Source organism: Rattus norvegicus, chromosome 2 (genome assembly GCF_021556685.1).
Source record: "Rattus norvegicus strain SHRSP/BbbUtx chromosome 2, alternate assembly SHRSP_T2T, whole genome shotgun sequence".
Lineage (NCBI taxonomy): Eukaryota > Metazoa > Chordata > Mammalia > Rodentia > Muridae > Rattus > Rattus norvegicus.
The window spans coordinates 80379652-80403404 of record NC_141535.1 but is presented as its reverse complement, the minus strand read 5'-3'; the positions used below and the strand labels follow the sequence as shown (position 1 = coordinate 80403404).

The 23753-nt window shown below is 48.3% G+C and overlaps 1 protein-coding gene across 4 annotated transcripts in view; it reads left to right on the top strand.

Annotated features, from left to right (window-relative positions):
- Trio (trio Rho guanine nucleotide exchange factor) overlaps window positions 1–23753 on the top strand; it is a 295435-nt gene that overhangs the window by 157775 nt on the left and 113907 nt on the right. For all 4 annotated transcript variants that reach the window (XR_015662892.1, XM_087621836.1, NM_001107658.3 and 1 more), the window contains 6 exon segments: window positions 411–602; window positions 14800–14969; window positions 15960–16134; window positions 19499–19694; window positions 20324–20490; window positions 22246–22365. Coding sequence is in view for 3 of the 4 variants with exons in the window: in XM_087621836.1 (XP_087477962.1) it covers window positions 411–602; window positions 14800–14969; window positions 15960–16134; window positions 19499–19694; window positions 20324–20490; window positions 22246–22365 (1020 nt within the window). In the remaining variant the exon portion in view is untranslated.

Here is a 23753-nt window from a genome sequence, read left to right as displayed (position 1 = left end):
ACTACTTTACAGCCACTGGAAGTCTTCCTTCCTCCTAAAACTGTGTGCTGTGACGCAGAGAGGGGGAAAAGCTCAGTTTCTCTGCCACAGAACAAGATGAAAAAGCGAAACAGACCTTTGTGGCCATGGGGCATTTCCTGACTCCACCTTAGCAAAAATCGAAAGCCTTTCGAGTCATGAGCCGTTCGGGCCAGTGCTAAAAAAATCTGCTTGGCATTAGAAAAGGGTACCGATGGGGATGTATGCGCCTCCTGGAATCATTGCTCCTTACCATAGATTGTCTACCCAATTTAGTGAGCGATCAGGCACGCTGCTAATGGGTTCTTTGCTGCTGTGTACTGTGGCTCCCACGCTGGCTGGTTTGCTGAATGCCGCTCACCTTCTGTTTCTCTGCGTACTCTCTTGTGCAGAACACATACACAAATGCAGATAAACTGCTAGAAGCAGCAGAGCAGCTGGCTCAGACTGGGGAATGTGACCCCGAAGAGATTTATCAGGCTGCCCATCAGCTTGAAGACCGGATACAAGACTTTGTTCGGCGAGTTGAACAGCGGAAGATCCTGCTGGACATGTCTGTGTCATTTCACACCCATGTAAAAGAGGTAAGACATCATGTAATGCCAGCATGTACTCTGGTCGGCAGTATCTTTGGATTTGTTGGAAAGTTCAGAAGTTGGTCATAGGAAGAGACATTGGCCAAAAGGTGGCAGGTTAGGAGGTGGAGCCCATTAGTACCAACTGCATCAGCCCTGGAAGTTTCTTCCTGTCTTCTGCGTCTGCAGCTGGCTGTCCTTGTCACATGAGTGCACATTTGCCTTTGTTGGGGTCACCCATAGTCGGGGTTAGGGAGACTTGTGGGTCAGGAGAGGAGCAGGAGAAACAAGAGGTGGAGTGAGATTTTTTTCAGTGTTAGAGAGAAACAGTGCTCCACGTAAATGACATTGTCAGGTCCTGCTTGCTGTGGGCAGCACTGGTGGGGCACTGTCTGTCTGTTGCCTGGTCATAGGGTGAAACATGGTGGCCTTCTGGTCTTAGCAGACTACTTTCACCTACTCCTTATTCTAATACATTGTATTGAGTTTAAATATACCACAGGCCACATGGTACAGGTGCTAATGCCCTGTGTGCCTGTGGTAACATACTTCTCTCAAGAACTAAATATAATCAGGAACGTGAAAAATAGGTGGATACCAAGTTACCAAAATATGACACACGTATATAGATAGCACAAATAATATAGATCATAGGCATATATACAAAGTTATATGGTCATAAAACTGCATAAGGAAATTACTATGTTGCCTTTTATTTTTGTTTTTGTAAATAGAGTTTTGCTGCGTAACCTGTGGTAGCCCTGAAATCCCTCTGGTTGTAAACGGGCAGTGATTCTGCCTTCATCCTTTGAGTGTTTGGATCATACGATGGCACTACTATGCCTGGTTTATTTTGTTTCAAGTGGTTTTTTTTTTAAACTAGTAATAAAATCAAATTTAAGTTTGGGTGAGTAAGGAAAAAAATGTTCCACAAAGTACCTTCACAAATTGCTGTGACATGCTGTGACACGCCTCTCCATACGTGGGAGTTTATAAAGAGCTGCTTTAATTTGGGCTTAAGTACACAACCACTATGGCAATAGAAGGATCTGGAAAGATAAAACCACTGGAGAAATTGGGGAGAGGCAAGTCTGGCTTGCTTTGTGTAAAAAGACATCCAGAGTCTAGTAGTCATGGGATGCTTTAAAGAAAGCACCTTCAGTATGGTTCTGGGACCTTGGGCAGGTCACTCATAGCCTGGTTGTGGGTAAGCTAGGTGTTTTAACTCCAGGACAGTGATGTTCCCTTCCTTTGCAACCGTGTGCACCTGTGAAGTAGGTAGAGGGAACAGTCAGCAAATCACAGAGCCCTGGAACGTGTGCCTCTTCTGTCTGGTCTGGTGGTGGTTGACACTCAGACCTTTCTGCAGGAGGACCAGGACATCATGGTTCTGGAACAGACATCAGAACAGAAATACCAGCACAGGTAGCATCCTTCTATACTCTTAGTTATACCTAAGACAGACTTGGAAATGTTTCCAGTCCATCTTTCCCAGGAAACATGTTCAATGGCTATCCATCCAGGCAGTTTTTAGCTTGGACATGTGAGTGCTGGACAGTTTCTCGCTCTCCTGATGTTAGGCAGAAGCCACCTCTGCTTCCTAGCTCTGCCTGCTCTATAACCCAGCCTTGTCACAGCAGGTCAAACCTGTTTTCCTGAACTACCAGCCTATGACATTGTCTCCTGCTCCTGACCCATCGGTTCCGTCCACCACATCTAGAGCCTCACCATTTGAGCTGTATTCTCCCTCCTCTCTGGGGTTCCAACCCCTAATGGACGCAGTATTCACAGATCTATGGCTCTGTCCTACCTGGCTGCGTCTTGCTCCCTCCCCTGCCCTGGAAACAGTTAGCTGCTATTCGTGACATTTTCTGGCGCTCTCTACACACATCCGTGACAACACTGGTCATATTGCCTTAGGAGTCTACGTTCCTACCTATCTGACTGGTGCTTGTTACTCCTTTTTATACTACATAGTTCACATCAAAGCTGAGAGAGCCACAGATCAGGATTGATCAGGTATGCCAGCCAGCGCAGAGCAGTTAGCAGGCTGGATGGCGTGCGCCCAGCAAGTTCCCTATGAACACACAGCGTGCTGATACTTTGAGTGTCTTAAGAGCCATGGGAGAGGTGGGAAGGGTGGTAGCCACTGGGAATGGATAGCAACTTGGGAGAGTAGAGAGCCTCCATCCTTTAGTATATAGGGCGGTGCCCACCTGTATTCCTGAGAATATTCTTCAGTGCCTTAGCAGACCTAGGAACAGGGTTGGTGTCCTTGAGACAGAGTCTTTGTGTGAGGCAGTCTGTGGTGCAGATCACCTTGCCTACTGTGTCACGGTGTTCACTGCACAGACACAACAGGACAGCTAAGTTTGGATTTGTTGATTTTTTTTTTCAAAATAGCATTAGTATTGCTTTGAAGGAAAAATAATAGTTATAAAAACATTCAGTAGCTGGCCTTGCAGAGTCTGTATTGTCACCAGGTTTGCACATTATTTTGATATAAAAACACCTTCAGTTTTGACTGGTCTGCACTCTATGACTTTTAGTGTCTGTGGATCTACAGGCTAAGAGTAAAACGGTCCCAGTCTATCGTCTAGGTGAAGTGACTTTCTTCCAGACTAGAAAGGTTCAATGGCCCATTCTTTCCTTTTCACAGACGATACCATCAGGGTAGGTATAATTATCTCGACCACTTCCTCTCAGACGCTTATACCTAAGGTGACCCAGGGTACGGGATATGTGGTGGCTACTGGGGAACACATAGCAGGACCCGTATGTGTAGATAGCTCACAAGGTAGCCAGGACAGTAGCCTATAGGCTTGACACAAGCCAGGATTTTCTCCTGCAAGTGTTTGAGCTTCATGTTAGCCCCAGACTCTCCCTCAGAAGAGGCATCTCTTCCTGAGTAACCTTTCTGTGCCAACAGTGTCCTTCTGTGGGCATGCCCCCTCCCCAGGAAGGGGTACTTAACACATTTATACAAGGAGAAAGGTTGCTTTCAGTTTAACACTCAGAGCATGGCTCACTCTCTCTCATTGGCGTGTAGATGAACTTCAATGAACTGAAATGAAAGTAAACACTAAGACAAAGACCAAGAGAATGGAAACATTAAATTGACAGGTGTTTGCATGACATTATCAAAAAATGGCAGGTTGCTAACAGATCGAGCAAGGTAGTTCTTCTCAGACATTTTCCTTGAGAAACAACAAAGAAACTTGTCTGTCATAGGCAAGTTCATAGAACTTTGTGGAAACCACCTGATAAGGCCCCTGACCCAGAAGGTAGCCTCACCATGTGGTTTCCCAGGGAGAATCTTGATTTCTCCTCAGTGTGGGCATCAATCTTCTCTGCGTGGTCAGTTTCTGGCTATGATATGATTCCATAACAACTCACTGTGGAAGGTCCCTGGTCAAAAAGGCAACTTACTCACAGCCAGCTCAGCTATCTGTGGTAGTCCCACCGAGAAGAGGCCTGGTAGCTAGCTGTCTGGTCATTAACCTAAATTGTGGCCCACGACCTCTAGGTTATGGTCCCCATACCTTAGGAGTCTGTTCATCTCTCTTTTCTGTTAGTGTTGAAATGTTGCTTCTCTCTATCTTATGGTTTATGTGTGAGCTGAATGGAGTAAGAGCATTAAAGTGGTCTGTGGCCTCAGACTGTCCCACACAAGAGAAGGACACAGATTTGGCACTCGGTCCTGCAATAGAGAAAAGGACTTATTTCCACAGAAAGCACATGAGGTGCCCCGCCCCTTTCAGAAGAATGTGTGAGGTTCTGCTTTCCTACCAGTCTCTCTCTCAGCCCACCCTTTCTTTTCCTCAGTGTTTTGAAGTAGTTAACGGGATGTTTATGGTCCTAACATGTGTGGGTTTGGTGTGGGAGGTCTCTGAGCCTTTCCAGTCAGCCTCATCACCTCCTGCCGTGTGTGACCCATAAGCACATCAGTGCTGATGATAACTGCCCTCCGTTCCTACTGAATGGACCTTTCCAGCATTTGCTTGGTCCCTGGCTCTTTCCCACTCAGTCACTGTGAAACTCGCCCTGAGCCCACTCTGATGTGTGAGGAGCGATGCCACAGTGGCAGCTGCTCCCGCACACTTCAGACACTGGGCTTGCTTGATAGTTTAAGTCTGGTTCCTTTGTGTCCCCACTGCATAGCCTATCCCAGACTCAGATGCTTCATCCAAAGTTGTGAAGTGATGTCAGTCTGCCACCTGATCTTAGTTTTAGTGCCTTGAGTGACATTTTTATGTCTGGATCCAGTGAAAATATTATCAATTTCAGCCATTTCTACTCATTCAGCGTCACTCTCTAGACTAGTTCCTGGCTTAATTACTAACTGCTTTGACATTCCTGGGTCATTTGAGGCAGCTGGGTGGCAGCCGGGTGGGTTGCCGCCAGTTTGTTTCTGGGGCTGAATCAGTGACCCAGCACTGGTCTGTTCTCAGAATCCCTGGTTTTGAATGAAACAGGCTGCTGCCATCCTGCCTGGGACAGGCAGAGAGGCCTGGCTGTGCCTCTGCAGGCTTGACTGTGAGCTGGACACATTTCTGCTTGTGAGCAATGCCTAGGAAAGGAGAACTTTTCATTTTATTCAGAAGGCAGAATAAAGGCCCAGCAGCCACCTGGAGACGTCTTTGTCTCAGGGTGCCAGTCTGACTTCACTTTCATCCCCAGCTTCCCTTTTTACTCTTGCTGGAGCTGGCCTGCTGGGGGAGAAGGAATGTCCCAGGCTTCTTCCTGGGCAGAGGAGCCCCCCACACTGCCACCTCAGCCCTGAACAAAGCCCTAACCAGGAGCCATGGAACTGCACCCAGTGCTTGTCCATGCCACCATCTCGGAAGGCCACAGTTCCCTCCTCCCTTTGGTAGCCAGAGAACCTGCCAGTGCCCGGGACTTGCTCCTGCTCTCTGTGGGAACATTCTGTGGGCCACGCCCTAGCAAATGACAGCTGTTCATCTAACCGGGTTCACCACAGGTACATGCCTATGTGTGCGCACACACATGTCCCCATCGTATGTTTACTCACTGAAGAACATTTGTGTTGTTTCCAGCGGGGGCTGTTAAAACAGGAAAGCCACGAGCAATCGTGCGCAGGTTTTAGCAATGAGAGCTTCCGCTTCTCTGTGATAGACAAGGGTCCTTTGGTGGGTGCAGCACAGATGGGAAGAATGCACACAGGATTTCCTAGAACCAACCTGCTACATTATAGCAAACATAAATGTCTAGCATCGATTCCTAGCCTAGACGTGAGCTTGGTGGTAAAGATCTGCGAGAGGAATTCGATGTCGTCTCACCAGTCAACAATTTCTGTTAAAGAGATGAAGTCTCAAGCACATTAAACTGTCTGTCTGTCTGTCTGTCTGTCTGTCTGTCTGTCTGTCTGTCTGTCTTCTGGAGAACTCGGTTTCTCTGCTTACCCAAGGGAAGAATGAGTGAGCAGTTGAATAATGAAACACAAGGAAAGTGAGCAACTTTGCCGACAGCACTCAGTCTGGCTTCCAGCATCAGGCGCCAAGCCCTGTGTCTCTCATACCTCATTGGGCATCCGTGTAAAAACAGCGTTCTCTTCTATAGGTAGGGTTGTCCAGAAAACAAATCTGTCATTTGCACAACTCCTGTAGAAATGTGACCTGCATTAAAGTAATATACAGCGACTGTGCTAGTGGGACACACAGCCCTCTGCCTGTCCCAGTGACCTCTGTCCCAGCCTCTGCTCCACAAGCTCCACAAAAAACGTTTTCCTTATAGTCACTGCCATGGTGCACACACTTCATGGCCCCCAAACCTACTTGATAGATACAAAATAATCCAAATTTTAAAGTCAGATGCAGAGGTGTATTGAATAATGCTTAAACTGAACCTCACCGATCTCTGATGGGCAGTAGCTGATCTGTTTCCGCCCTTCCCTTCCTTAGAAACCCCTTCACTGTACCCTGTTCCTCACACCACAGCGGAGTCTCCCGTGAGACCCGTGAGTCCACGCTTTCTAGCTTCAGACCTCGACAGCCCATTCTGCCGGAGACAGTCCTTCACGGACCACTCATATTTACATGACTCATTTTACACATATGACCAAATGCTCCTGATCCCAGCAAAATAAAGGTTCTGTTTATTGATTTGATTTTCTTCTCACTTAGTAAGCATGAAGAAGACATTTGTGTTAGTAAGTGTAGACGGAGTGTGTGGTGCTGCCCAGAAGGGAAGAACTTTGCTCAGAACAATTCACATAAAGTGGCTTTCTTTCAAAAGTTTATTTTATTTTTAAAAGCATGCGTGGGGGGGATACTCTTGAGCATGCACTTGAAATCCGTTGTGCACACACAAGAGTGTACACCTAGTGCAGTTGCCCATGGAGGACAGAGAAGGCATCGTATCTCCCGGAGCTGGAGTTACAGTCGCGAGTCACCCAACCTGGGTGCTGGGAACTGAATTGGGACACCTGGGAAGTATAGTGTATGTGTTTTATGTGCTTTTAATCTCTGAGACAGCTCTCCAGACCCTAAACATTTCTTCCCATGAAGAATAACTTAAAACTGACTCAAAATCAAGAACTTTGTCATTTTTAAGTACTGCGCCAACAAAGAAAAATTGTACAGGCCAGAGAGTTATCTCAACGGGTAAATGGCTGTAAACACTGCTGACCAGAGCTTTATCCCAGGACTCAGGTAGCACAAGCAGAGAATGGATTCCTGTAAGTTCCTTCTGTCCTCCACATGTACACGAGGGCACATGTACACAAAATAAATTTTTAAAATGTAAAAAACATAGTTAGCTTACAGATGTTAGAAACTAATGTGAAATACTATATAATCAACTCTAAAATACTGAGCACATAATAGTCACTAAATTAACTGACTACTGTATTACCTTTATAATTTAATGTTGTAGCGAAGACTGTAAATATCTGACTTTATACTGATTCCACTTTTTATTACAGATCCTATTGAAGGGTCATCGTCATCGTTCAGTAGACAGCTGCCCCTGGCTCCTACCAGTTCTTTGCGTTACAGCCTGGCTAATGTTATGTGAAAACATGCAGGGCTTTAAAGTGCCCCAGGAACTGTAGTCTTACAGGTCTTCATGTGTACAGAGGAGAGTGAATATACACATGTGATCTTACTATATGTTATCTTAAAGGGATCCTCATACTCTTGGTCTCCTACTGGTTCTATGAATCAGGCAGGGTTTTGGCTCACACAGAGAGAAATGAAATGTTCCGTGTTTATCTCCAATGTGTACATTCTTTTGCTAACTAACTGCTCTTGGTATCAGCAGAGAGGTGGGAAGAGGGATTGATCGATCGATCGATCGTCAGCAGCATATTGCAACACAGGGCAGCCATAGCAACACACAGGTTAGGCTTGTAGTCTGGTTTTGTTATTGCTCCGTTGTTTTCTCTTCCCCTTTTTGAAACACAAAACTTAGAAGCAGTTTGGGGAAGGAGCAGGCTTTCTGCCTGGGGCCCCTGATTCTTACAGCAGAAACCTCACTGCACGATGCCCTTGGCACCTGCTTTAGGCTGACTTTTCCTTACATGCGGCTGGGGCATGTGGAAGACAAGGTGAGGGAGAAAAGGTTTTGTGAGAAGATGAGACCCCTCAGCAAGCCAGTTCCCTGACACGATGGACTTCTCAGGACAGCAGAAGGGAGCTTACCACATTGGCTCTGCTGCTGAACTGTGGGCGGGCAGACACCTGAGTAGTAGTGGCAGAACGAGTGCTACTACTACGACTACTACTACTACGACTACTACTACGACTACTACTACTACTACTACTACTACCACTACTACTACTACTACTACGACTACTACTACTACTACAACTACTACTACAACAACTACTACTACTACAACTACTGCTACTACTACTACAACTACTATAACTACTACTACTACAACAACAACTACTACAACAACAACAACTACTACTACTACTACTACTAGTTGTAGTTGTTATTGTTGTTGCTGTTGCTGTTGTATTTTAAGCAGAGTCTTGCTATATAGTCCTAGCAGACCAGGTACTCACCAAGTTTCCCAGGATGGGCTCAACGATCCTCCTGACTCAGTATCCTGAGTGCTAAGATGCAGATGTGTCCCACAATTCCTTGATAACATTGGTAATATTTTTAAGAAGGTGAATTTTATGTGTTTACTCAGGTTGAGGTTAGCCCTAGGCAGAGATCTAGAGAACAAAAGGGCGGGTGAAGGACTCGAGACATTTGCAGGCTACAGAAACCAACTGAGGGTTTTGGTACAAAGCCAACCTGTTTTTATCCCCCTCGCTGGTCTCAAGTGGAAGATGTCAGGAAGAAGCAAGCCCGGAGCTGTCTTTGCTGCATCAGACTGGCTGACAGATGTGCTGAAGGAGTGGACGACCATGTCTGTCAAATGCTCCTGGCCTAATCACTTGGTGTCACCTTCTGTAGGAGATTTTCCAGTCAGAAGTTTGGATTGCCACTTAACCTGTCGTGAACCGTTATGTCTGTATGAGGCATCTCGGAGCGATGATCTCAGGTGTCCTTTAACTCACTGTGTTGAAAAACTCTTTATCTTTCCTTGAGGACAGATGTGGTGCCACCCGGAAATACCTCTGTTTATAGTTTCATTATGTAAAGCTGTGAGGTGATGCTTTTATGTAAAACCATGAATGAGAACATTTGAGTGTCACATAGATGGCAGTACTGTGTGCTTAATAAAGAAGTGAGCTGTGTGGTCCACGGGGCTGTGCCCACAACAACTCACTTAGCTTTAGTCAAGGGAAGAATCGGGCTGGGAAGGAAGGATGCTCTCGGGCTGCTGTTTGAGTCACACGGGCCTGCCATTCAGTTCTCTAGCCCACCTCAGAAAGTCCCACATGTTCAGGAGAGAGCTGGTACCCGAGGAACTCCAGATCCTCTGCCATCCCACAGAGCTTGAGTGATGAAGCAGTCTAGGAGAATGGCGGATAGGTTGCAGGGGTGTGCCCACAACTTCCAGGCTTGAGGAGGTTTTCCTGGCAGAGAGGAATTAACTTACACTTTGACACACTACAAGCTGTTTCACGATGACATTAGTCATTTTTAAAAAATTATTTATTTACATCAAACACTGCCCTCCGCCCACCCTGCCTGCCCCTGCCCTGGCACGTTTGCAGCAGATGGTAGGCATTTTTACAATGGCCTCAATGGAGGAGGGGCTTTCCCCGGTGTTAATAGCAGCCAGGCTGCTGAGGAGATCTGATTTGTCAGGGGTATTTTAGAATAGAAAGAAAGGTGAAAAATTCCAAGTGTCAAGCTCTTTCTTTGAATAATACAGCACCGTTGGTCCTGCAGTCCCCTAGCTGTCAGTCATGTTCCAGCTCTTGTCCCTGGCTGGTCATCATTGCCTTAGTCTCAGGTGTGCAGCCCTCAGGCTGGAATGTCCATGCGTCGCTCCTTCTCACATGTGGAGCTGCCGTGATGCCTCTGCAGCTTTCTTCCTGGTACTCACCACTCTAAACACCACCACCCCAGTAAAAATCCCAGTGCTGTAGGCAGGGATGGGCGAAGGATCACTGGGGCTTGCTGGCCACCAGCATGGCTCTAGGCTAAGAGAGAAACCCGGCTCCAAGGGAATAAGGTGGAACCAGCATCTGAAGTCCTCTGGCTTTTGTGCACACCCAGGGGCATGCTCACCCATACACAAGTGCACGTGAATTATACACGCAGAGAGGAGACACGCACACGACACCAGGCATGTGTGCTCAGCGTACCTTTGCTCACTTGTGGCACAGGAGTTTCCTGTAGGTGGTGGCAATGGTTCCCTTTCCAGCCTGTTCCTTACACTTTAATTAGAATCACGGGCTGTGAGCACGATGGTCGCTCTACTGCATGTGCACCTGCAGGCTGCCATTGAAGCCACTCGCTTCTGCTCAGAACTTGTAGAAGCAGCGCAGCTCTGGGGAGCTGTGACTGATACTTCTCACTCTGCCTCTGCGCCTTGCACAGCTCCACCATACTAAGAGATTCCCACATCCGCTGAGGGCAGGGACACAGGTCTCAGTGGCAGTAGCTTCTGTGTGTAGAGCCCTGGCTGTAAGAGAGCATACTCGTCCACCCGTGTACTTGTCTTATTCTTTCTCGAACTGGCTTTGCGGTCTGTGAAGGTTCAGTTGGTAAAGTTACCCCATTTCATAGATTGAACTACAGGTAAAGAACACAAGGACTTTGCCAAGGATAAGGCCTCTCAGGTGGTGTGCATGCAGACCTTATGAACCAGTCTCCGTGTTGACACTGGACAGCCTTATGACCTCCCGTGGAGTGCAGAGAGATTCTGCTGAGTCTGTCCTAAGTCTCAGATTCTCTTAGCCGCCTACAGCCCAGCCCTTTCCAGAACATCAGCTCATACAGAAATCCCCTCCCCGAGTGATGGAGAGAGGAGTCTCTTCCTGAGAAGAGATGTTTCAGCGCCTTTCCACTGGACAGTGTAGGGCCTAGGCCTGTGGGTAAAGAACTGGGGTCAGGATTGTTCTGAGGCCAAGACGGGATCCTTATGCATCTTTGTCTCAGAGCTTTTATCCACATTATTTCATTTTCCAAGACCACCTTTCTCTTTGTATTTTGGTCCATGGCCATGCCTCTGGATACATACAGTCCAGTTGTGGACAGTTTTCTGCAGAACACCCACCCCAGCTTACACATCTTCAGAACTCTCAGTACTAAACTGAGGACACAGCCGTGCCTTTTAGGGCCTCTAGGGGGCAGTATTGCCTATGCCTGTGTCTTGACAGTTCTGTGGTTCTTAGAAACAACCCCGGTTGCAGTGAATTTGCACAGAACATATCTCCTCTTGCTGTTGGATAAAGATTTTTTTCACTGTAGATTATTAATCTTCACAGTGCATTATTTTTTTCATCCTTGGGAAAGTGACTTAAGACTTTCACAAACATCCTAGAGACTTAAAATTTCTTTGTTCCGAGGCACCTTAGGTATTGCGTGTTATATCATTTTAAAAGCTTAGAAATAGACTTTGCTTAACTCAGACTGCAGTAAGATATGCATCAGTCCTCCCTCAGTTGGTGTCACAAAGGGCCTTTCTCTAAGACTCTTCTTTAAAAATCAAGTTAAGAGTATTCCTGGCCTTTGACATCATGCTTTTTATAGATAGCCTCAGTCCACTACCTCAGCCTGTTTCCTTGGCATCTGCGCCACCCCAGAGTCACTTCCTGAAGTCTTCTGTGTGGCTTTATCTCTGTGGGCCTCATGGGCAGGCCAGGTGGGGGAGCACACCGCACCAGTGACCAGAATGTCTGAGTCCAAATGTCCAGGATGTGGAGGGGAAATGCCTCTGTGTGTGTGTGTGTGTGTGTGTGTGTGTGTGTGTGTGTGTGTGTGTGTGTGTGTGTGTGTAAGCTCTGCTGGGTGGAAGGGCAAAACTTAACTCCTAAATATTCCTATTCAGAGGAAGCGATTTCTATAGAATCCACCAGATTCCTTTAATACCCTTCCCTCTAACTATAGTATCTTATGCTATTTTAGGGGTAAAAGAGTTTAAATGTTAAGTTTGCCAGACTAAGTGACTAGTTTTGGATACCTGAGAAGCCTCGATGCATTTTGGAAGGTACTTATAAAAGATGTAAAACTTTATGAAATTGTCATATTATGGGATTTTTCTTAGGAGAAAGGCAGCATCAGTGACTAGTCTGCTGATTTATTCTCTCTGTATATATAATCTCATGGACTCTATTAGGCAGCCCTGACTATGCATTCACACTAACCTATGACCTACAGAAGAAACAGTAAGGACCAGATGAGGAAAGACCAGCACTCTGCCTGGCAGGGTCTCATCTGGTTTGAGCTCAGGCAGGCTGTCACACAGGGCTGTCACTGTACTGTAGCCCGCATGTGTACCTGAGTGCTGCACCTCAGATCTTTCCCAGGGGCTGTCTCTCTGGTTAGTTCTTTATCAGTGTATCAAGGATCGTTTGAGTGTTTTGTAACACCTTCCATAGCATTTGTCCAGACGAGGAATTTGGCAGATGCCCCCTCCCACACAGGCACCCCACTTCCTCCTCATCCCACAGTAGACTTCTAGTGTCCAGCTACAGTCACCCCTCTCCAGACCAGACCAGGTGCCCCGAGCACAGCGCCTGTGTGCAGGAGGGATCTGACCAAGGTAAAGGAACAGGCTCGCCGCTGTGGTGGGCTGTTGCATTCATTCGTGCAGTAGCCTCCCGGGACAGCTTGAGCAAAGCACAGAAGCTCAAGCAGAAGACTGGAGATTTTAGGAGACGGGAAGTCAATGACTTTTATTTCCATTGCTTGTGAACAGAATCAGTACAGATGCAAAGAAACGCATCGTTAATAAATATCTATGTTGGGAGGGTGGAGGGCGATGGCAGTACCTTGATCAAGTGTATCTGTCACTGGAAGCAAGTGGGCGAGTTCTGTGTGTGTTTAGCCATGCACCCATGCATCCTTGCTCCACCACTGCTCTGGTAGAGCCTGCTAGCTTAAGAAGTCCACTGACTTGGTCATCACAATAGGTTATTTTGGACTCATCAGTAGAATAGTGCAGTCCACTTTGCAAAGTGGTTGTTCATTGCTTGGAGCAGCATATACTTTTCGTTCCTTAGAGAAGAATCCTGTCTCTTCAGTTAAGTCAAATCCATCCCATGTTAATTGTAGAGTGCTGAGCTTGTGGAGCACCCCTGTCTGCACAGACGCTCCCCTGCATCTTCCTTCATTTGTTGTCTTGGTAACTCCTCCATGGGCATTAGGATTCTTCAGATCCTGTCCTACCAAGCCGGATCATAGAGAAATTAGCTGATGCATGTGGACCACAGAGCCATGCTTTACTAAGTTTGTCCAGCCTGGGGGTGGGGGTGGGGCTTACTCCAAACCTTAAGGCAGTGCTCCTGTTAGACAGTACCACCTAGATACTGCTGTGCACTGGGTGCTCGTGTATGGTTCAGGTGGCAGCGCTGTGGTGCTGTTGTCCAGCTCCACTCTGGTGTGACTGCAACCCCAGGAGAGTGCTTTACAGTGGTATGTAGAATTATAGCACAGTACAACCTATGGCCGCTAAGAATGGTTTCCATGGGGAATCTCAGAGCCAGCTGGGAGATCTTTGTGATGCTCTTGTCTTTTTATCATTTGTAAGTGCAGCCACTGTGCTGACAGGCAGGGAGCAAACTCAGATGATGTCCTTACTGGCAGTAGACCTCCAAGGACGGTGTAGGGCCTCAGGAAGGGTTAGCTGGGTTCCTTCTCCTGGGGTCCTTTCCCCTTGATCCACAGGACAAGTCAAGCAGCCTTTATCCAAGACTGTGTATGTAAAATTGTTATTGTATGAAACTTGATAGTGTGCACAAAACAGACAATGCAAGAAAAATTAATAGGTATTTAATATCTTTAGTAATGTTAACTTGTGGCTATGGGTAACTTGGCTGAGAAATAAGCCCTTTACCAGCACTTTTCTTGTTTTAAATTTGCCTGTCAAGTTCAAAATGTCTATTGATATGTAAGTAACAGGAAGCATATATTTTATATATGTGGTATTTACCATCCAATGACCAGGCACAGAGTTGATGTTTTAAGCTTTTCTGTATTAGAAAATATAGAAGTGGAATTTGGGTTCTAAATCGCACAGAGCCAAGACCCGGTGTGAACACACTGTCTTCCCATAGTAGGATGATAGGCTGGCTGGCCCTGCTTGGTGATCTCAGGAGCACGAGTCCCCATCACACAGGTGTGGTGGAGAGTAATTTAGCCTACTGTGTTCTCCTCTGCTTCAAGGGACCTAAAACACTCGTATCTGAGTGCTGGTCCAATAGAGAAGTGTAATGCCTTTGCTGCAGTTGAAGCAGGAGATGGGTCTGAGCCTCTGTGCTCCCTGACGGATGTCCCTGTTGTGTGAGTGACTCGGTGTTTCCACAGCACTCAGACTGAGCCTCTGCAGAAGGGCAGCGTGCCTTCTCTTCCCTTTCCTTTTTCTCCCTAGTGACAGCCTCTTCCGCTTCACGGCTGGTTTATTTTTGCTCCACAGTGCATGGCATGTTGCTCTTTTTGTGCTTGTGTCCCACTAGTTGCTGGACTCTCCAGGACGCTTTCTCTTCTCTTCCCTCCCCCTCTTTCCTTCCTTCCTTCCCTCTCTCTGGGAGCAGCCTGCCAACCCCCTCTTCCCCATGTGAGTGGTCCGGTCTCTACAGCACTCAGTCATTGTGCCCTCTTCTGCCTGCAGCTCTGGACATGGCTGGAGGAGCTGCAGAAGGAACTGCTGGACGACGTGTACGCCGAGTCGGTGGAGGCCGTCCAGGATCTCATCAAGAGATTCGGCCAGCAGCAGCAGACCACCCTGCAGGTGACAGTCAACGTGATCAAGGAAGGGGAGGACCTCATCCAGCAGCTGAGGTGGGCCTCAACCCTCCCATCCCCCATCCCTCCACCCCACCTGGCCCCTCACAGATCCAGAGCCTTTATCGGTCTTTGAACAAATAGATCCAGTGTCCTCTCCAGAAGCCTGGAGAGTTTTCTTCTCATCCCCGCCCCCTGACCCCCTTAGTTTTTCAGCTGCATAGTTGTTCGTCTTAACACTAACAACTGTCAGAATTTAACTTTTGCTAGCATTTCTTCAACATCATATGATTAAAACTTCTTTATAAATGGATGAGGCTGAAGCTCTTTTAAGATCATGTCCTCTGGTCCCAGGAACCTGCCTGGGGGTGTCAGAACTACATCCCTCGCCCCTCCATGTTCCTCTGGGCAGGAGGTAGGACCAGCTTACCTTTATTTCCTTTGGAGGCAGATTTGAAAATTCCTTTGGGGGTTGGGGATTTAGCTCAGTGGTAGAGCGCTTGCCTAGGAAGCGCAAGGCCCTGGGTTCGGTCCCCAACTCCGAAAAAAAGAACCAAAAAAAAAAGAAAATTCCTTTGATTGGGTCTTGGGGGACACTTAAGGATATCCCCCTGCTCCCAGCTCATACATCACTCAGGATAGCTGAAGTAATAGCCTTACGTGATCATCTCTCCCCTAAGAGAGGGGGACGTTACTTAGTAAGGGCTTCATTGATTGTATTAGAAGTTAACCTCGGGGGAGGAGGACCAGCACTGTAGTGGCTGGGTACCAGCGTGATAGTTGACTTCTTGAGGAGCACAGCCATCAGGAGCACAGCCAAGGCTCTGCAGTCTCAAGCGTGGTGGGACAGGCTGCCCGGAGGAAGGGGGCTGGTGGTGTTTTGCTAGAGGACAGCGTCTTCCCTTTTCTGAGACAAAGTCCTGCTTCCTGCCAGCCTTCTTCCCCTGAAGATTTGTGTTGCCGGATCTGGTGTCTAACAATGTGAGTCTTTCTCATTGAATTCCTGTTTGTCTCATTGAAGTCCCGTCTCCTTCTGCTCCTGCACAGGGACTCTGCCATCTCCAGTAACAAGACGCCGCACAACAGCTCCATCAACCACATCGAGACGGTGCTGCAGCAGCTGGACGAGGCTCAGTCCCAGATGGAGGAGCTCTTCCAGGAACGCAAGATCAAGCTGGAACTCTTCCTGCAGCTACGCATATTCGAGCGGGATGCCATCGACGTAAGTGACCAGCTCCTGCCCTGGAGCCCTGTCCCTGGTTTCTGTCCTGTGTCCTCTCCGCTCCTGAGCCTCTACCAAGCAAGGAGAGGGGTGGAGACAGAAGGCCCCAGAAGCACTGACACTTCCTTGGCCATTGGGGAGGCCCTGGTGGTCAGCTCTGTACTCTGGGTGGGAGACTGCAGGGGGAAACAGAAGGAGGACAGTGCAGGCAGCAGCAGCAGAGTGTGTTCCTAGAGAGCAGGGAGTGTGCAGACAGGGAAACATTCAGGCTGAAGATGGTTTGTGGTGTGGGCATGTATGGAGCACCAGGGGCAAGGGAAGCCCTTTGGTAAAGGGAAGCAGCAGGTGTCAAGGGGGAAGGGTGTAAGGTCAAGGTGCAGAGATGAAGGAGAGGCCTTCCTGACTAGGAGTCAGCTGTCGCCTTCCCCAGCACAGCTCAGTCCTGCTTGAACAGTTCAGGATGACACTGCACACTCCTCTTGCGGAAAGAGAGAGAGAGCAACCTCTAAAGATGGGAGCCTCTTCCTCTCCTCACAAGTCCCTCCGTTTTCTATTTTCTTTCTGAATAAAGGGACTTGATTGTATTTTAAGGAACAGAAGTTGACCCCCCCCCCACACACACACACACAAAAGTGCCCTCAGGTGTTTCTGTAATTTCTCCCAAGACTGTACTTATATATTTGATGTGTACAGAGAAGAAAGACATGTGCTTCTTTTATCTCTAGTCTACAAAAAGGGGGTGGGTCTGTGCTCTGCAGAGAAAGATCTTTCCTGCTTGATGTCATGGAGCAGAGTAAGTCTGAATGAACCAGACTGAACTGTCAGACACTGTCAGAAGAACTTCATAAAACGTAATAGCTTGCCTGAGGCCCATGTCCTGCTGCCTGGTTGCTTACACACCTGGCAGTCAGGATTGGTACATGAGTCCTTACCCAGGACCTCTGGACTGCCAAGGTCTAGCCTGTGGCTGTAGGAGTCTCTATAGCACCTCTAGACCACTGAGGTCTAGCCTGTGACTGTAGGGGTCTGTTTCAGCACCTCTGGATCATTCAGGTCTAGCCTGTGACTATGGGGGGTCTATCTCACTCAGCACCTCTGAACCACTCAGGTCTAACCTGTGACTGCGGGTGTCTGACAGTGCACTGTGGTGGGATTCACTGCCTCCCTGGGTTAGAGCTCATCCATATTGCCTGTGGGGTTTGCAGACTGGCTAGGCCCTGAGGTGCCAGCAGGCTTGGGGATTGTACAGAGGAGTCAGAAAAGGCCCACACAGACTGCCCTCGTCTCTCTTAGCTCTAGGAAGATCCTGTGTAGCCACCTGCCTGCCCATCAGCCTCACCTTACATGGCGGCTCTGGATAGGGCAGAGTCCTGCAGCAAGTGCTTCCAGCCGGCTGCTTGTCCAGACTCCAGCGCTATTTCCACAAGAAGCTTCTGTATGCGTCTTACTGCTATCCTTACTTAACCACAACAAGTGCATCAGTCCTCCACTCTGGCAGAGGCGGTCAGCCTACTCCAGTGCTCTCCAAGGCTTGGCCTTCCGCTCCCTGTTGCGACACACAGATGATATGCTGGAACCTCCACAGTGGGGACCCGCTGGCCTGAGCCTGCCTGGGGCTTAAGGTGACTGCAGACAGAACAGGCCTGGTTTCTTCTGGTGATGCACTGTTCTGAAACTTAGGTGTCTGTTGCATATTTTCAGTCATTAGACAGAGCAAGCAGAAGATTCGTTGAAGATTTTCCCCCAGAACCTTCTCGTAGTTGCAAAAGGTTTTTATTTTATTTGTTTGCTTGTTCATTTATTTATTTATTTATTTATTTTCATTTATTTCTACTTAGTTGTAAATTAATCTTAATCAAAGCTCAATGAGGAGACACAAACGCATGATTTCCCTGCGTGGAAACTACAGAGCACGCGCACTAGGGAAAGCCTGTGTACCAGGCAGCATGCTACAGAGACGGTCAGTTGTGAAGACTTGCAGCACTTCAGTGTGTGTGAGAAAATGGCCTTCTTTGGCTTTCAGTCTTTAGGATAGTGAAGATAAGCAGACAGAGTCCATTCATCAAGAAGTCTGTGTGTGTCATCACTGCTATTCCCATCCATCGTCCCACCCGATGACCCTCATCCCCGGGGTCTGGAGACACATGTGTGAAGAAAATCCCTACAGGTCGACAGACATTAAGGTAGAACTTAGGGTCATTTTCCCACCTTCTCCATGGATGTATCTCATTGCCACAGCACTTAAAGGATGTGCAAGGCTCTGGGCTTGGTTTCAAGAACCCCAAAATAAATCTTTTTCCTCATTTATTCCATTACTTACACGTGATTCATTAGCATTAGTTAATATTATTGATTTTATGAAGAAGTACAATTTAGACATGTGAATACACATTGCATGCAAATTCCTTAATAAAATGAGTGAATTGATAAGATCCGTCCTTTAGGCAGTCCGAAACCCGCGTCTTCCCCCTAGACTCTGCAAGCATCATCCCGTGCTCAGACTTCCATGCCAACTCCGTCCGTGTTCACGAGCACGCACAAGTGAGGGCCTCCGGAAAGGCCGGCCCTCTGAGGTAGACAGTGTGTATTCTTTCTTCTGGACTTTGTGGCTGAAGTTCATGTATGCAAGCCTTCTAAGCTGTACAGAAGCAGAGAGCAGCACGATGGCACTGCCATATGAGCGTCCCATGAGTTAGCAAGACCATGGGTTTTTTTGCTGGTTTCCTTCATTGAGTGTTGAGCCAGCATATTTCAGAGACTCTGCCTGTCCGTCATTCTTCTCCTAAAGATCTCTGCACTGTGAGGCCATATCATACTCACTCGGAGCACCGAACACCTCCCCGTCCTCTGCTAGCACAGCATGCTTCAGGTTTGCACAGCTGCCTCTATTAGGAGACATAGGGTCAGCTCCTGCATTTGGTGGCCAGCCTCTTAGTGTAGGCTCAGCTCTCCCTCCTCTGTCCTCTGACTGCGTTCCATGGCTTCTGACTGTCATGGCTCACTTGTCAAAGAAGCCATGCCCCACATAATGCATTTTCTCCCTTGACCCTTGGCTACCCTTTTCTCTGCTGCTTCCTGTAAACACAGACCTCAGATGGAAAACCTGCTTCGACCAGATTCTGGTGCGGTGTAGGACTGCTCTAGAGGTGGTTCTTCACGGTGCCTCTCATGGGCAGCCATGTCCTGCTGTCCCACAGCTCTATGCATGTTCACGTGCTGGCATCTCATGGCTGGGTGCTCCCCTCCTGGCCTCTGCCACGGTGCTTCACCAGGCCCATGATGGTTGGCCGTTGACTCTCACTGTGAGATTTGGCCGCCTGTGTTTAAGTCTGCTCCTGCATAGATGCTTCCCTTCCTCTCTCAGATCATCTCGGACCTTGAGTCTTGGAATGATGAACTTTCCCAGCAAATGAACGACTTCGATACAGAGGATCTGACGATCGCTGAGCAGCGCCTGCAGCACCATGCGGACAAAGCCCTGACCATGAATAACTTGACTTTCGACGTCATCCACCAGGGACAGGATCTTCTGCAGTACGTCAATGAGGTCCAGGCCTCTGGTAAGAAAGGCCCTCCACCCTGTGATGGTCATGGTCTCTGCGTCACCACGGGGACTAGGATGACTATAAACACCACAGCTTCTATTAATGAGCCATTACCGGCCAACATGGGCTCTTTGAAAGGAAGTGCTTTTCACCTTATTCCACACAGCACGGCCACACTTAACTTTATGCTTAGGAAACTTGTCCTTAAAATTTTTGAGAATTGTTTCAAGGAATAAGAACTTGACATTGGAAAACTATTGTGGTTTTGAGTGTAATGTGAAAACCCATGAAAGTGTTCTTTTACTTTCAGTGTCCAGCAGATGGCGCTGGAAGACCCCGTATGTAAATGTAGTACCCAGTGCTTACCCAGCAACATCCTGCTTGCATTAGCTGCTTTACACAGAGTAAATTAAATATTTCCTGAGGGCTGAGCCACTCGTTCTTATGTAAAAGCTGCTACCGGTCACTAGGTCCCAGAGGGTCAGCTCATTGGTGCATCCTTTCACACCCTGGTGTGCTGGATATGTGTATAGAAGCATCCCTGCTGGCCCGGGTCTCTAGTGCAGGGCGCACCCGGTGGGCAAGTTTTCACCAGACACCCTGGGTAGTGCACTGGGGTAAGAGAAGCTGGCCACGGTTCACAGGTGTGGAGCTGCTTTGCGACAGAGATGTGGACATGGCCACTCGGGTTCAGGACCTCCTGGAGTTTCTTCACGAAAAGCAGCAGGAGTTGGATTTAGCGGCCGAGCAGCATCGGAAACACTTGGAGCAGTGTGTGCAGTTGCGCCACCTGCAGGCAGAAGTGAAGCAGGTGCGTGACACTGAGGAATGCTGGGGAATTCTGGACAGGTCGGCCTCAGGGCCTGTGTAAGGTGGTTCATGCCCGTGGACAGCAGCTCACGGTAAAGATGGACCCCACACCTCCCTGGATGGGTGAGAAGACTGGGCGGCTGCCCACTTAGCAGCCGAAGCTCTTGAGCATGCCGTCCTTCCATTTCTTTTCCTATTTGGTGGTCCCTTGCTTAAAGCACATTACTTCCCAGGCTAAGGAACAGCGTAGTTTCCCCCTAAACTTTTATTAATCTGCACACAGCCACAGACTGCAAGTCTAGGCTTTTCTTGAATTGGCTCCATGCTCTATTTAACGCCACATTTGAAGCAGAAATGGGTTAAATGCCACTGGAGTCATCTGTGGGCCTATGGTGTACCAGGCTGAGATTGTGGGTAGTGTCTTAGGTAGGGTTACCATTGCTGTGATGAACCACCATGACCAAAAGCAACCTGAGGAGGAGGGGTTTATTCCACTCACAGTTCCATAGAGCACTCATCAGCAGAAGCAGTGAGGGCAGGAACTCAGCGGTACGGGAACATGCAGGCCAAGCTGATGAGAGGCCGTGGAGGGGGCTGCTCACGGGCTTGTTCCCCACGGCCCACTCAGCCTGCTTTCTTAGAGAACCCAGGGCTGCCTTCCCAAGCAGGTGGCCTTCCCCATGGATCCTTAATTAAGAATGTCCTGCAGGTTTGTCTACGCCCTGCAGTGTGTGAACTTGAGTCCCATGGTTTGGGTCCTGGGCATTGTGGTACAACCTATTTCACCCCTGGGCTACAGTGTCATGGAAAGTCAGTGAAGTGAGCGAATAGGACGTAGCAGGACTTCCCTCAAGTGTCAGAGAACTCATTCAGTGAGCAAGTTTGCTTTATAACATGGAGCCTGAACAGTTTTGGTCTGTGTTCTCATAACCGGCTCCCTCCGCTGTCTTCTGAAAATCAGGCCGGCAGTGCCCCTGAGGCAGTGTCTTTGGTGAGAACCCTGCAAGGATTGTAGCCTGTGTTGGTGGGATTGTAAGGAAGTCAGGGCTGCCTCCCTACCAGGTAACCTCTAGACCACTGCTTCTCTACCTTCCTAATGCTGCAACCCATTAATACAGTTCCACAGTGTCGTCGTGACCCCTACCCTAAAGTTATTTCCATTGCTAGTTCTTGCTATTATTATGAATCATAATGTAAATATCTATTTTTTACAGTTGTCAAGTTTACCCCATATGAAAGGGCCATACAACCCCAAAGTGGGTTAAAAACCACTCTAGACACAGACACACACACACACACACACACACAGACACACACACAGACATACACACAGATACACACACACACATACACACATACACACATACACACATACACACACAGACACACATACACACACAGACAGACACACACAGACAGACACACACAGACAGACACACACAGACACATACACACAGACAGACACAGACACACACATACACACATACACACACAGACACACACACAGACAGACACATATAGACAGACAGACACACACACATACACACATACACAGACACACACAGACACACACACATATACACACACAGACAGACACACACACATACACACAGACACATACACACACAGACAGACACACACATACACACTCAGACACACACACACACACACACACACACACACACACACAGCCCAGGTGTTTTGCAAGGCGCACTGGAAGGACCACTGCACAGAGTTGCCCTCTGTCGTGTTTCAGGTACTGGGCTGGATCCGGAATGGAGAGTCCATGCTGAATGCTGGGCTCATCACGGCCAGCTCGCTGCAGGAGGCTGAGCAGCTGCAGAGAGAGCACGAGCAGTTCCAGCACGCTATTGAGGTAAGGCGGTGTGTGGTGTGCATGCCATCGAGGTAAGGCAGTGTCTGTGGTGTGGAGACCGGCCCAATAGCCCTTAACGTTGTACCTCCCGCTGGAGCCAGCCACAGCCTGAACAGGAGAGAAAGGCAGTGCTCATCAGGCCACCATCAATGGTGGGAAAAGCAAACAGCCCACAACTGGAGAGGACTGAGGACCACCTTGCAGCAAGTGTCCCAGTGGTCAGAGCCCCCTTCTGTCCCATGAACCAGCCCTAGCAGGATGTATGGCCTCTGATTAGAAGTGTCTTAAATCAGGGAGCTCGAGTGGGAGTCTGAGCTGAGTGAGGTGTTTTAGTGTCTTGCAGAGTGTTGGGGTGTGAAGGGTCCCTCACCCTGGACAGGTACAGATAATGCGTATGACCACCCTCTTCATGCCACTTGCTTAGTGGCAACAGGACGCTTTGAAAGGCTGAGGGTTTGAAGGCTGCACCACACAGTGGCAGGAAGCCTGGCTGCTCCAGGCCGCTCACCCTCTCCGTTAGTGGTGCCACGGTTGCGTTAGAGCCGGTTTCTTCGGGTGTGGTAATAGTTGTGATGGATGATCTCAGAAGGAGCTTTTGATGATAGAAACCCAGAAGTTAGCTGGAGAAAAGGCCAGAGTCAGGACTAATGTACTCCTAAGGTTAGCTGCTCCAGCCAGAGGCAGCCTCTTCCTGAGCCTCCAACTCCAGGTAGTGTAGATCTGGACAGCGGCTGTGCCCAGAGGTTATTGGTGATCAAGCTTAAGCGTCAGTCTTTTGGGAACCTGTCCCATGGTCAGTGTCTTAGGGATCGTTTCAGGGTCAGCTGAAATGCAAGGTTTTCTTCTCTCTGAGGCCTTTGCTGACTACTCGGAACCCTGTGTTCTCCATCTTTCCTGGAGAGCCCTGGCGTCAGGGCTTGCCATGTGCTTTGCTTTGTGTGTGGCATGGAACATTTTCAGTCTTTTCTCTATTTATTTATTTTTTTCTTTTCTTTAAAAGGAAAATCACTAGTTCTTCAAAACACTTTTCACTGGAGTCCAGAGCTTCAGTTGAAAATGCGAATAAAAAGCATCCCCTATGACCCCCTGTCCCCACTAGCTGTTTTGCCCGTGGTGGCTTTTAGAAGGAAGCCAGCAGGGACAACAAACTTGGCGCATTTCAACAGAGCCCCATTGCTAAGAGTCGTTCCCGTTGCTTCTCGACTAGAAAGCCCCACAGCTGAGTGCCATTCTGGGAAGTCTTGGTGTCTGTCACCCTCCATTAGATAAATTAAACCTCAGCCTGGCTGGGGCGAGGCTACAACTGCTTTACTCAGGTACCCACCATATTTGCGAAGCCTCCTAGCAAGTAGTAGCTGGAGTTGATTCTGTAAGCCAGGGAGAGCAGC